The following is a 13,460-nucleotide window of genomic DNA, read 5'->3' on the forward strand; positions in this document are numbered from 1 at the left end:
AACCATTCACATTCCAAGTACAGCCAAAAAATCAATCCCTGTCTGTCATTCAGGCTGTTCAGCGTGTGGGTAGGATGATACTTCTGACCCTTCTGTTGAGCCCATATGAGCATGTAACTTGTTCTGACCAGTGAGTGTGCGCAGAGGTTCACTTCCTAAAGAAAACGTAGAGTCAGAGCTTTTCTCCTTGTTCGTTTCATCACCTGCCATGTTGATCAGTCATGGTGTGCATGACAGTTCAATCTGGAACAGCCCTGAATAAAAAGAACAATGTTGTATACAAGATACACAAGGAAGAGGAGGAGAAGGGGAGGGGGAAGGAGAGGGAGAAGGGTGAGAAGGATTAATGAGAAGGAGGAGAAGGAGGAGGAAGAGAAGGAGGAGGAGGAAGAAAAGAAGGAAGGAAGGAAAGAAAGAAAAGGAGGAAAGGAGGAAGGAAGGAAGAAAGGAAGGAAAGAAAAAGGGAAGGGAAGGAAGGAAGAAAGGAAGGAAAGAAAAAAGGGAAGGGAAGGAAGGAGGGAAGGAAGGAAGAAAGGAAGGAAGAAAGGAAGGAAGAAAGGAACGTTATTTCAAATTCTGGACTTTGTTATGGTAACACAATGTCCCTGACACACTCTATACTGAATTGAATGTTATTCTTTCACAGAAAAGGCATGTTGGGCACTGGGCATCATGGCAAGTGCTACTCTATTCAAAACAGAAGAAATTTGGGCTCTGTTATTTGATAGCATGCACATGAGTTGTGGGTCTATAGGCTATTAATGGTCATTGACTAAAGCTGACTTTTCCCCATCCTGGCCATAGTGAAACTACTCAAAGCCCTTAGATAATCTGCAATCTTCAAAATCTCATAGAAAAGCAAATTTCTTTTACTTTGACCAGTTTGTTAAAATCATGTGCGGAGTCACATTTCCAAGGCCAAGTCTATTAATCAAACTGGCTTTATTCTGAGGCACCGAACAAACTAACTAGCTGTTATGCTCCTGTGTCATTGCGGAGAGCCAAGCTGACCCAGGGGGAGATGATTCAAAGAAAAAGGGAAGCCTCAAAGCATACACAGCATTAGAGACTCAGACTCTAACCAAGTCAATATTTCTCTCTCTCTCTCTCTCTCTCTCTCTCTCTCTCTCTCTCTCTCTCTCTCTCTCTCTCTCTCTCCTGATTGATTTCTTCTGTGTTTACAAAAAAACTATAGGGGATGTTTGTGGGGGGGGGGTTGAAATGTATAGTTGAGCATTGTGCTCAAACGCAGACTTTAAAGTTGGTCACAAGGAATAAAACCTACAATCTGCACAGTTTCCCCCCTTCGAAACCGCGTGACTCTGGAAGATTTCCTTCCTTGTTGCGGAAAAGAACTGCCTGAGTTTCCCCGTTTAAGTAAAGGGGTTGGGGTGGGGAAGGCTGTGGGTTTTCAACTTGCTTTGAACTGGTGAGCCAGGGAGGGAGGGATGACGTCATATGTTAGCCTGCAATCCCTATGTGGTTCTCTCAACTCCCTCCAGCTCTCAACTCGGTCCCCTCCCGGGTTTCCGCGGCAGACAGTACTCCCCGGGTCCCATCCTTTCTTCTTTGGCTTCTTCCCAGCCACAAGCCAGCAGCCTGGCTAGCAGGGGATAAAGCAGGAAGTCTGACAGCTTAAGCTGGCTGCAGGACCCCTAGTGTTTTCCCTCTCCGTGTCCTGGCCTGGTTCCCCAGAAGTCCAAACACACGCACAGAGCCCCATTGTTGCCGCCTTCCCCGGCCCACTGATCCTAATATGGAGTGCAGCAGGAAACCCACGATTTCCTGACACTCGGCAAGCCGGAGGAAGCGAGGGGGGGGGGGGGGGCTCCATTTAAAAGCCCTTCTCTCCTCCATATTAGCTGTGTGGTGGAAAACCGGGCAGGAGTTATCCAAATCCCACCGTGTCATCAGCCAGGCTGGGGATGGGGAGGGTAGAGTGCGCTCTCACGGACTGCTGAGATTTCTAGACTGCCAGGAAGTCTGTGGAAACGAGAGTTCCTCAACTCCAGCTCTACTCCAACTCCTCTTCTCCGTTGGGATTGGGAGAAAGGAACGGACCCTTTTCATCCCTCCTCCCAAGAGTGCGTTGCCTTTCTTCTGCAGCATGGTGAGCGGCGGGGCTCGCGTGTGTCTGGGCTGTGCCTGGGAGAGCCGGGCCAGCCACAGTCAGGCCGCCTGAGCTCCAGCCCCGGGCCCGTGCCACCGCTCCATGCACTACAGAAGCCCCAGCAGCTGCTGCGGGAGCCACCAACATGAGCTGCAGAGAGGGGACTGACAGCAGCTGCGGCTGCGGTGGGCGCGATGAAAACAGGATCCTGAAGTGCGTGGTGGTCGGGGACGGCGCGGTGGGGAAGACTTGCCTGCTGATGAGCTACGCCAACGACGCCTTCCCGGAGGAATACGTGCCCACTGTGTTTGACCACTACGCAGGTAGGAAAGTGTGGGGACCAACTCCATCTGGCTGAGCGGCAGGGCTCCAGGGAAGCTTGAGTTCAGAGGGACCTGGCTTTAGCCACATCAGAGACTGATGTGGGCCTGGCAGGTACCAGGTTACTCAGTGAAGAGTGGTGTGGAGATCTCCTGCGGAGATCCAGTCCATCAATTTACATGCTTCCCCTCTTGAAGCAAACGTGTAATTCTGGGAAAATACCTTCCAAACTTCAGGGCCAGAAACTTCTCTCAATATTTTTGCCTAAACTTTCCTCAACTTTTCACGGTGATCATTTTTTTTGAAGTAGTGTAATCGCAAAACAATCCATTTTTTAAAGCACCACTAGTCACATGAAAAGTGTTCGACTCTCTAAACTTTTTCTGCTCCTACATGGTAGTCATGTCCAAGAGCCTAATAAAACCAGCCAACAAAATCTTCTTTTTGTCTGGATTACTTGGGGCTTAATTTTTGTACTTTCACTCGTCTGGGATGGTAGATAAGAAGAAAAGTGTCCCAAGCTTTTAAATACTGAGGGGGAAATTCAGTAAAAGACTACTATGTTTTTAAAAGTAAAAAATTCAAATGCAATTAAATCGTTTTCAAGTATGTCCTGAAAGGACAACTTGAAATATCTACTATTTTAAACCATGATCGCCCCGATACTGTACACAACTTAATTCTCCCGTGGGACTTTTAGTATTTGAGTGTTTGAACGTTTGGGGAGGTGTCAGTCAGCGTCCTGCCTTAGCTGTGACCCACTAGCTTCCCCTGTGTGAAGTGATGCGGTGCCTTGAGCTCACTGTGGCCTCAGTTTCATAACATTTTTGAACACTTTGATTGCCAGTGAATTATCAGAGATCTGGGTTCTGGTGAGAGGAAAATCCCTCTCTCCACCTTGGCTTGAGATCAGGACCAGCCTAAAGGAAGAGGCTCACAGGAAGCTAGACTGAAGCTCTGCTCTATGGCCATGTGAAATCCTCCCTCCATAGGAAGCAGCGATTGTCAGACTCCAGAGTGCTACCCGCCGCCTCCATCTTCCCTTCCTTTTAAGTGGACATATTTGCAGCCGTGATATACAGCTGGCAGGGGAGGGATTCATGGCTGGGAAATGGGTCCTTTCCTTAGTAGGTTCTTTCTGTTTGTAGAAATTACCAACAAATTTGAAAACTTGAACTTTTCTGAAAATATAGTGAGTTTTTAATGAGAACGGAACGTAGACAAAAACAGGTTTATCTTGAGAGAGGAAGTTTTCATAAAGTGTAGGACCCCGAGCTTGGAGAAAGGGACTCTAATTCCGGTCCTGAAAACACCACAGCAGAGGTTATCTCTCCTGTGTCTTCTTCATGCTAGACAGGAACGTGGCAAGTACTTTATTTCAGGAACTTTCAAGACAGAACTGAAAACCCACTGAAAGGAAAGGCTTTTAATGCCTGGGAAATTATGTCTCCAGATACCCATCCTTTCGTGAGCCGATTGCAGTGGTGTTGGGAAGAAAGACAAAACCATCTTTGGAAATAAAGTTAGCCTATGATGGAAAAAAAATTAGAGGTCAAACCAGCAGCACTTTGCTGGCAGTGAGCTACTTTATGTCCCAATCATGTGCACACAGGCTGGTGTTTGAGCACCAGAACCTCTCAAAGAAGGCTTAATACTTGAGTCTCTCAGGAACTAAACTGTATTATTTTGGCTTCCAAGAAATCACAGCCCCGAAACACAGAGCAAGCAGTTCCTCCAACACAGTAGACACTCCTGAACATGGTGACTTCCGTTTATTCTGTGTATGTCTTTCATACATGCTATCTCATGCGTTATCCGTGGGGTAAAGGAGGAAGGCATGAGCCACATTCGCACTGGAGACTCATGAAATGCTGGTTTCCATCCCAAGGACTCCGCCCTGCTCATACCCGCACTGGCCAAGCATCAGCCCGTGGGCGGCCATCGGGGAGCAGAGCAACTCTAAAATAACCAAACGCCCCCTTTCACATCTGGACCCAGTTTTTCCTTCCCTGGGTCCTACTGACCCACTCTGCTATAACCACAGGAAGCACAGCTGCCGCGTCTTTTGAAAAGCGAAGTTGAAATCAAAGGCAGCCTATGTCCTGAAGAGGGTTCACTAATGACGGTCCATCCCAAGAGAGTATGTGACGGAGTAGGACTGAGTACAGCCATTCCACATAATCGGTCTCTGTCATTTACTCTGTGGCCTTGAGAAAGTTACTCAACCTCGCCGCGCCTCAGTTCTGAAAGGTAAAAGCAAGAAAAGTAAAGAAATTGGAATTGTTTTTAAAAGTGAAATGAATTCATATGTGTAAAGTTCTTAGAGCCTGACACGCAATGTCAGATGTGGGAACACATTACATCAAGGTCTATAGAATTGCACGCAGTGATTAAATCAAATTAAACTCTTACTAAAAGAGAAGAACTACAACTGGGGAGTGCGGGGAGTATCCTGTCATGAAAATACAGGGCAGGATAGAATTAATTATTATTGTCCTTATGAAAAATAGCCATCATGGAGCTGAGAACCGATGGCCCGGCTACAATAGTAACGGGATGTTAATTTAAGAGGTAAAATATATATATATGTATATATGTATGTATATATATATATGTATATATGTAATGGCAGGGGAAAAACTGTAAAAAAGAAAAGTTGAAGTTGTATTTCTCCTAATTTACCTATCCTTCCAAACTACCAGAATCCAAAAGTAGACCGGTATACCAACTCTATCAGTGTTCCTGAACTTTCTGAGGAGGGTCCTTGATCTGTGTCGTCATCTCCAGAAATGTGTTTACATCTCTAGGCACAGCTTGCTCCATCCTGCCTTGGTTTATGGGCTTCTTTACTCCCACCCCAACCCCTCTTTGTGCTGAGACTCCTTAAAGGAAGGCCATCTCTTGCCACATCTCACTGGCATCTTGCCCCAGAGACACTTTGATGGTTCGTGACTCTCCTTAAAGCGCATCCTTAGCTTAGTTTCTGGAACACTCCCTCCCTTTACTGTTCCACACCCTGGTAATGCTCTCCGTCTCCTCTGTGCCTCCCCTGTCTCCCAGGGATGGAGTGGAAACAGTTCAGGGGTTGGTCCCTTGGTTCGATTCTCTAGTGAGCCTTGGAACCTGGGTGTTAATATCTACCTTCGCAGCTTAAGATACCATTGATATACTGCCAATTTCATAGTTATATCCGGCCCTCACAGTCTCAGAATGCTCATCTATATAACTGCACACATCCATTTATGTATCTAATAGGGTCTCCAGCCAATGCTTCTTCAAGTGTCCCATCTGCTCTTCCACCTCCCTGCTTCTCCATGTAAGATCACGGCTGGCTTCTTCTGTCAAGTGACTGAGAATAAACACCAGGGTCCCCAATGACCCCATGCTCGCTTTGATCCCTCCTCCTCCCTCTCCATTCAAACCATCAGTTACTATCCCTTGTTCATACACATGAGCTCAGCATTCACAATGGTCGTGACCCTATCCACACCACCATCTTCTCTCATCCACACTAGCACGGTGGCCTCCCAACTCCCCGCTTCTAAACCTGCCCCCTGTGAGTCTCTCCCCAGCTGGCACAGAACCATCCACAGTCCCAGCTCCCCAACCCTGTCCTTCCAAACACACACGTCTCCTTTGCCACAGTACACAAGGTGCTCCATGGTTTTGTCTCTGTTTTCTCTCCTCTCATCCTCTAACACTGTCCTTGGTATTTCTACTCTAACCTCAATAGCCATCTTGCTAGTTCTCATGGAAGACTCCTTAAATACTTGGCATTCACTCTTACTCTGGCCTGACACTCCCTGCCCAGATCTGACATAGTATTAATGGGCCACATAATTTAATCCATGTGTCTGTGCCTGTATGCTTCCAAATTAAACACACACACACACACACACACACACACACACACACACACACACAAACACACACACGAGAGAGAGACAGAGACGGAGACAGAGACAGAGACAGAGTCTGAACTCTTATTCTGCTATCCTTTCTTGGCCATATTTAACACTACATGACATTGTGTGTTTACATGACATTGTGTGTTTACATGACATTGTGTGTGTGTTTAAATGACATTGCATGTTCGCATGACATTGTGTGTTTATTTGCTACCTTCAGCTTCTCAAGGCAGAGCTGGGAACATACTAGACTCTCAGTAGATACTCACTGAGTAAACTGATTCTAAGCACTCGCCATCTTGTTCTCTCCAGCATTCGAGTCATCTCTAGTCCATTAAAGCTTTGGTGAATATTGCCACAGGCACAGTTCTATAGTGGAAGCCTCGCCACACAGGCTCAAGACTTAGTACCAGATCTTGTACTTGATCCCAATCATCAGAAAAATAAAAATAAAACTTTGACAGTGCCGCTCTGATATGTTTCTTTAAGAATGAACATATGAAACTATTGGCTAGGTATAGTCCATCTTGTAAGGTTTTTTTTGTTTTTGTTTTATATTCTATCCAATCATTTCTTCTACTGTAGTTAGAACACAGTAATAATTGTCTTGACCTCAGTGGACATTGTGACAACTATCGAATAGTGTCCCTCTACAGTGTAGAATGTCACCTGATTCCCTCCGTCTGCGTTACACTCAAAGCTAGACTGCATTTGGTGTAACCTACTCAAATAGTTGTACTTCGTATAAACAGAGCATGTTCAAAATTAACCCAAGTTCCACTGAGGGTTAGGGCTTCAGAGCAGGAGCATCAGGATAAAGGAAGAAAGAGTAGATGGTGTTTGTTATGAGGTTCTGTTGGCACTGCTTCTTAGGGCCCTCCCAGGGTTCTTTAAAATCCCCTAGCAGCCTCTGGGCTGTTGAGTTGAGCACACAACAAGAACGTATCTTCTCAATGACCAACTCCTTACTGATAAAATGTCCATTAACCTTTCATAGGGCATCAGAATAAAACTTCCATCTCAGTTTGGTTGGACTGTACGCTGTTAGGCAGTGTATGTGGCTTCTAAACCGAGGTACCTGTCCGTGTAAACTAAGCCATCTCCAGTTGAAGCACGTCTCCACAGACCTCCACTTCACTGTTTGCATCACACTCTGTACTGAAATGCATCCCGTCCGCAGGCTCTCTCTCCCTAACACTCATCCCAGCTAGGACTCCGTCATCAGAAGTCATTCTATTTGGGAAGCCACTTTAAGCCAGTGTTTGCACACCCAGGCTGCCTGTGCAGGAAGTTAACACAATTCATGGAAAAGAGGAAAATCCAGTTGCTCTGTCAGCCGCATGAGATATAAAAGGAAGTTGTTTTCACAGAGAACTGGAGTCTGGTTCTAACTTTTTTCCACCACACTGAATAGCAGTTGGCCCAAGGTGGACTCAGAGGCACCCATAACAGCTGGAACAGTGTGTGGAAGTGAGAGCAAACCCACAGAGGAGAGAGAAACAATAAACTGAGTAAACGCAGAGTGTTAGGCCTACAGAGAGTTTACACAGGGCCTGGAGAGAGCGTGCCATGGTAGGAGCACTTGCCTATCACTAAGTTTGCTCCAGACAGTATGAAAATAAAACATAGACTTGTAACATAGTTCTGCCCTGTACGAAAACCTATTCTGGAATATCCCTTTCACTCTTTATAAAATTCATTTAATAGATTCGCTAAAGAAAGAATGGGCTCGTTTCGTGGACAGAAAACAAACCTAGAGCAACTTTCACGAGGTTATGAAATAAATCTGGGAACTTTTTTTTATAAACAGATTAAATTAATTATATGAAAGAATATTATCTCCTCGCTTCAGCACAGCCCTTCTATCCTGTTGTTAGTTCTTCTAGTGACCAGCCCCCTCCTACAGCTCTCTAGGGGACCTGACACAAGTCCCTTCATCAGCAGGTAAAGAAGGAAGAGGTCACTGTGGATACCAAAACACGCTCCTGTCGCCCCGATGGCGTTAGAAATCCCTGTGCCAACCAACAGTGCAAAAATCAAATACGTCTTTGATTTCACCCCAAATGGCTTACTGGTTCCTTTGGACACTCCTCTTATTAAGTCATGGGTACATGGGTCTTCTCACCAGTTCTCCACTGCCAGAAAAACCCCACCTAGGATTGAAACTGCTCACAGCAGCCTCAAGCTGCAGAGGCGAGCCCAGGTCATTCGACAGAAGTGCACCAACTTCTCCAGCATCCAGCTAAGCCTTGCTCATGGGGTACAAACCCAGCTGGACATGGTTTCAGGAGCCTTATAACCCAGCTAGGAAGGCTGGTCCAAACAAATGACTACTTCCTGTTCGCTGGGTTATGGGCAGACCATCAAGGGCTGGTAAGCCACTCTGGGGACAGTACAAAGCCATGCAGGCTTTCCAACAGACCAGGGAAGAGAGCAGAGATCGGAGAGTGGCTGGATTTTTTTTTTCAATTTTTTTATTTTTGTGTCACAGGAAGAAGGGCAAGACACAGCAAGCACTTGTGCCACTGCTCCTATAAACCACCAGGTTCTAAGTCTCAGATAGAAGTATATGTGGTAATTATGACAGAAAAGACAAGAATGGGAGAATTGGATAAATTGGTCATCTGGTCCCTCCTAATACAATGACCAGCCTTCAGAAATCCAAAACTCCATTCCCAATAGCCCTGTGTCAAGAATGTGATACACATCTGTCACATGTGATACACATGTGATGCTTTCTTCTGAACTCTGGGCTACCATACCTAAGGTTCAATGACAGAAATCACCTGTGCATATCTTCCCTCAGTCCACACAGAGACAGGCAGCCAGCTCTCTCAGAGGTAGCTGGAATGTACGTTACACTCGGAAAACCAAACTGTGTTGCCAAGCCAGCAACTTGTGAACTATTCTTCTTAGGAACAAGCTAGAAAAAAATAATAAATGAAATAAAAAGAGAAACTTGAATTTGTGGCCAGGGTAACATTAAAACCACCTACTCTGGGGTCAGAAACTTCATCTGTCATCCATGATGGCCCTACATACCAGCCTTTGCCAGCAACCCTCCAAGGACAGCAGCCAAACCAGGCCTAGGTGGACAGGTTTCCTATCAGCTGGCTCTGGTTCTACACAACCAGGCTCCCCTTACTGTGCAAGTCAGGAAATGTCCCACAAATCTGATCACACCACTGTCCACGGAAGCTGAGTTCCAGGTAAAGTCTCCGTGGTAGCTTCTACAGCATCATTCATTCATTCATCTCTCCTCCTTCTTGAGGGGCCTATAGCAATGGCTGGTGGGTCCAGCCATTGATGCCCCTGACGTTTCTGAGTGTGCACCTTCTTCCACAAAGGCATAGTGAAGGTGGGAAGCAAACGTAAAATCCTTCAGGAGGATGGGAGCAAAATTCAGAGAGCCTGGCTTGTGTGTCAGTCTTGAGCACAAGTCCCAGATTGTGGAGCTCCGAATCTCTCTGCAAAGAGACAGACTCTCACCTGGCCTACAGATTTACTTTCCCACATTCACATCCATGATACCTCTTAGCAGAGACCAAACACTTCTCTAAGAATAACACAGTCAGGGTAGATCCCACCATTGATTCAATATGGTCCAACTCCAAGTCACGGAGGATCCTCCTACTCTGAAGTCCACCAACTTCTTATCTGCACCCAGACTTGACAAAAGACAAGGATGCGGTTCATGTGTGGTCACTTAGGCTTGGTCCTGGTTCACCATGCAGTCATGGCATTCATTCTCAGTCACACGGTCAATGTCATTTATGTCTCCTCAGGAGAGTGGCAGCACTCACAGTAATCTGAGAGAACGCTGGGATGGATATATGGCCACACAATAAGAGCCATATTCTAAAATGGCCAGTGCTGTGATCCAGGCATATTCAAAGTATCTTCAGACATTAATTCATTGCCACTTCATAGTCATCCCATGAGATACTATCATTTCCTCTGTTTTGCTTATAATAAAATTTAAATATTTTTCTAAGGTTAAAGTTGCATATAAGGGAGTAAGGGAAGACCAAGGAACAGTGAGCAGTTTATTAATCAACGAGTAGGTTTGTGATACTAACCAAAAGCCACTGTTAAAGTGTGATACGCTAACCTGCCATAACAAACAGACACCAGTGTTGACATGCTGCAGGGTATCTGTCCCTTGACACTCTTATGTTCCTGGTCCAATGTTCAAGTCAATAGAGATGCTTTCTTCAATGTGATTACTTAAGGACTCAAGATGCTTCTATTCTGTGACCTGGTGTGTCCCATAATCTTCTATTCTGTGTCCTCTAGGATCCCATAATCATTGACATCAACCAACTCAATAAGGAAGAGTATGGAGCAGCCTAAATGTTTAGAGACACACCCCAGAAGTGACAGACATCATTTCCTGTCATTCTTCATGGAAGATAATTAGTCACGTACTGCCCCTCAGTCTAAGGGAGGCTAAGAAAAGCCCCACCTATGTGCCCAGAACAAAGAAATGAGCATCCTCTGCTTCTCTCCAGCCACCGAATATTTTTACACACATTTCCTCATACGTAAAGCAAACTTAACCTTTTCTCCAAATGGCCTGCCCTGTGGTACACCACTATGCCAGGGTCCAGCCTCAAGGTAATCCATAGCCCTCGACTTAAACGTGATTCTTCATAGAACAGTAATATCCAGTTCTCTAATCTATATGCCATGGTGGAACAGAACTAGAGTGTCCAAAATATTCAAACCCCTTTTCAGACAGAGGAGGTGGGAGACAGTAATAGAATAATGGAGCCTAGTAAAAAGCATAAAGAATTTCCGGCATCAGCTGTGAGGAAGGTTCTTGGGAGGACCCTCATAGGAATGGCTAAGAGAACCAGCGACTATCATTCTTAACTTCCCTGACCTGGGCTTGCCTAAACGTTCTTCTTCATGGTTCATCACGGCCCACATCTAAACTTAACCTTGTAAGATATAACTTTCTTGTATGGGGTTGGGAGGGGCAGCGTGCAACATTTCTCAGCTGACTTCTTGACTGTGTACCTGGAATGCTCCGTTGCTTTTATTCTAAGAACGAACATGTTAAATACCAAGGCTTCTGGTAAGTTCCTGAGCCAGTCCTCATGCCAGGACCAAAGTGTCTTCACTAGACATACCCATTAAGTGTCTTCACTAGACATACCCATTAAGTATGCTTCATTCGTGTGCTTCTCTTGCTTTCAGATGAGCAATAGCTTCTGGGGCCATGGAATGTAGCTTAGCCAGGAGGTGACATGGGATTTTATCTATGGTTTAGAGAAAAATCTGATTTAGTAAAAGTTCCATGAACATCTGCTGCTCAGATTTTTTTTAATATACCTATTCATTGAGGCCCACATGGGGCAGAGTGTTCATGTGCAGGTGAGAAGACAACTTTTGGGAGTCAGTTCTCTCCTTCCACCTGAGGATCCCAGGGATCAGACCCAGGCCATCAGACTTGACCGCATGGGGCAGAGGCATCCTACGAATCTTTTTACCTCTTTAAGGTCATTAACATGTTTCTCTAAATTTCTATTTTAAAAAAAAATTAAGGTCTCCTCTCTCTCTCTCTCTCTCTCTCTCTCTGTGTGAGTGTGTGTGTGTGTGTATAAGTGAGTGTGTGTATGAGTGTGTGTGCAAGTGTATGTATGTGTATGAATGCGTATGTGAGTGTGTGAGTGAGTGAGTGTGTGTGTGAGTGTGTGTGTGTGTGTGTGTGTATGTGCATGTGTTCCCATGTATAAAAAGGCCAAAGGTTGATATAGATGTCTTCCCCAGTCACTTTTTACCTTATGTTAAGAGTTTCTCATAGAAACTGCAGCTCATCAATGGGCTAGACTGGCTCCAGGGATCTCTGCCTGTCTCTGGCCCTCCCAGGGCTAAAAGTTACAGACATGTGCCACCGTGCCCGTGGTTCCGGGCATCCGAACTCAGTCCTCATGCTTGCACGCCAGGCATGTCCTTCAGCAGCAGGCATGTCCTTGTTCCTCAAGCTTACGCAATTCCTCAAGTTCAGTAAACCTTTCTTTATACCAATGAAGATGCCTACAATTCAAGTCAGAAGTAACAATTTTATAATCAACCATCAGTCAATAAAGCAATTTACAAGTAAATACACATACAATGTCCTGACCTGGGAGTTTCTATCAGATTGTGTGAAGGATAGGGGGCCTTTAGAGCTTCTTGGGAACAGCTAGAAAACTCTGAAATTGTGACCTCAAGAAAGAGAATTGTATCCAAGGTTGAGACAAACAGAGACCTTGAGGGGCAGGGGGCGGGGACGATCACAGAAATTCTGGGAAATGCCTTGTGAATCGAGGTAGAGAGTGGCTCTGAGAGTGGGAGCAGAGACTGGTAGGGGTCAGAACTCAAACAACTGGAGCATAGCCATGTGCCAGCTGCTGGGAAACCTGGCGCTTGGGCGCAATCTACAAACTGCCCAACCATGTATTCTTTTCCCTGAGGCTGCTCCCCATAGACCAAATAAGTAGGGGGACTCTGAGGCCTTTGGGGGTCGCTGAGGGGAGTTAAACAACTCCCATGGGAAGAAGTAAGGGAAAGTGCCCGGGTCTGGGGGTGGTTCGGATGCAGCTCCATCTTGGAAAGGATTCTTGTTGTTCCCCATCCATGCAGCCCTGTGATTGTGAAAGAGCAAACACCTGTTTCCCAGCTGCAAACCCCGCTGTTTTGCTTCATGCTTTGACCTAACATTTGGGGGATAGCAGGGTGGAAAACCTCCTCCGGAACTATTTCTCTGAGTCCAGATGTCCTCTGAAAAAGACAGAATTGGAAAGAGAACGTGTGTAAATTGTGGGAGGGGCAGGAGTTCTCTTACTGGAACTCCCTGTCCTTATCAGGACAGCCCAGTTGACAGACAATCCTACTGAGGCAATCAGCCTAACCCCTGCTCAATCCTCCACAAGTGACTCAATCCTCAAAGGACAATCTTATGGCTAGAGAACACGGTCCTGACCCGAGCAGAAGACTCCATGGATGAAACAGACACAGACACTTACGGCCACAGTTCAGGAATGAAATAACAATTTGGCAATATTAAATTGCAGAGTATTTCCTGGGGTCAAGCCCGGCATTGCCTTTGCTGTCATGTCTGAAGGTTATAGCTT

The 13,460-nt window shown here is 45.8% G+C and overlaps 1 protein-coding gene and 1 long non-coding RNA gene across 3 annotated transcripts in view; one reads left to right on the forward strand and one right to left on the reverse strand.

The window, feature by feature from the left end:
• The first annotated feature begins 1,864 nt into the window (after positions 1–1,864).
• The window catches only part of Rhoj (ras homolog family member J), an 82,483-nt gene continuing 70,887 nt past the window's right edge, over positions 1,865–13,460 (forward strand). Inside the window, exon 1 of one of the 2 annotated variants that reach the window (XM_087552750.1) lies at positions 1,865–2,433. In XM_087552750.1, coding sequence (XP_087408876.1) covers positions 2,256–2,433 — 178 coding nt within the window. In that variant the 5' untranslated portion in view covers positions 1,865–2,255. 2 annotated transcript variants of the gene reach the window in all.
• Positions 8,806–13,444, reverse strand: LOC148005318 (uncharacterized). Its single transcript, XR_015623126.1, has 3 exons — positions 12,996–13,444; positions 12,126–12,381; positions 8,806–11,603 (listed from the first exon to the last, which is right to left on the reverse strand). It is a non-coding gene; the product is annotated as an uncharacterized LOC148005318 (long non-coding RNA).

The sequence above is a fragment of the Rattus norvegicus genome, chromosome 6, assembly GCF_021556685.1.
Source record: "Rattus norvegicus strain SHRSP/BbbUtx chromosome 6, alternate assembly SHRSP_T2T, whole genome shotgun sequence".
Taxonomy (NCBI): Eukaryota; Metazoa; Chordata; class Mammalia; order Rodentia; family Muridae; genus Rattus; species Rattus norvegicus.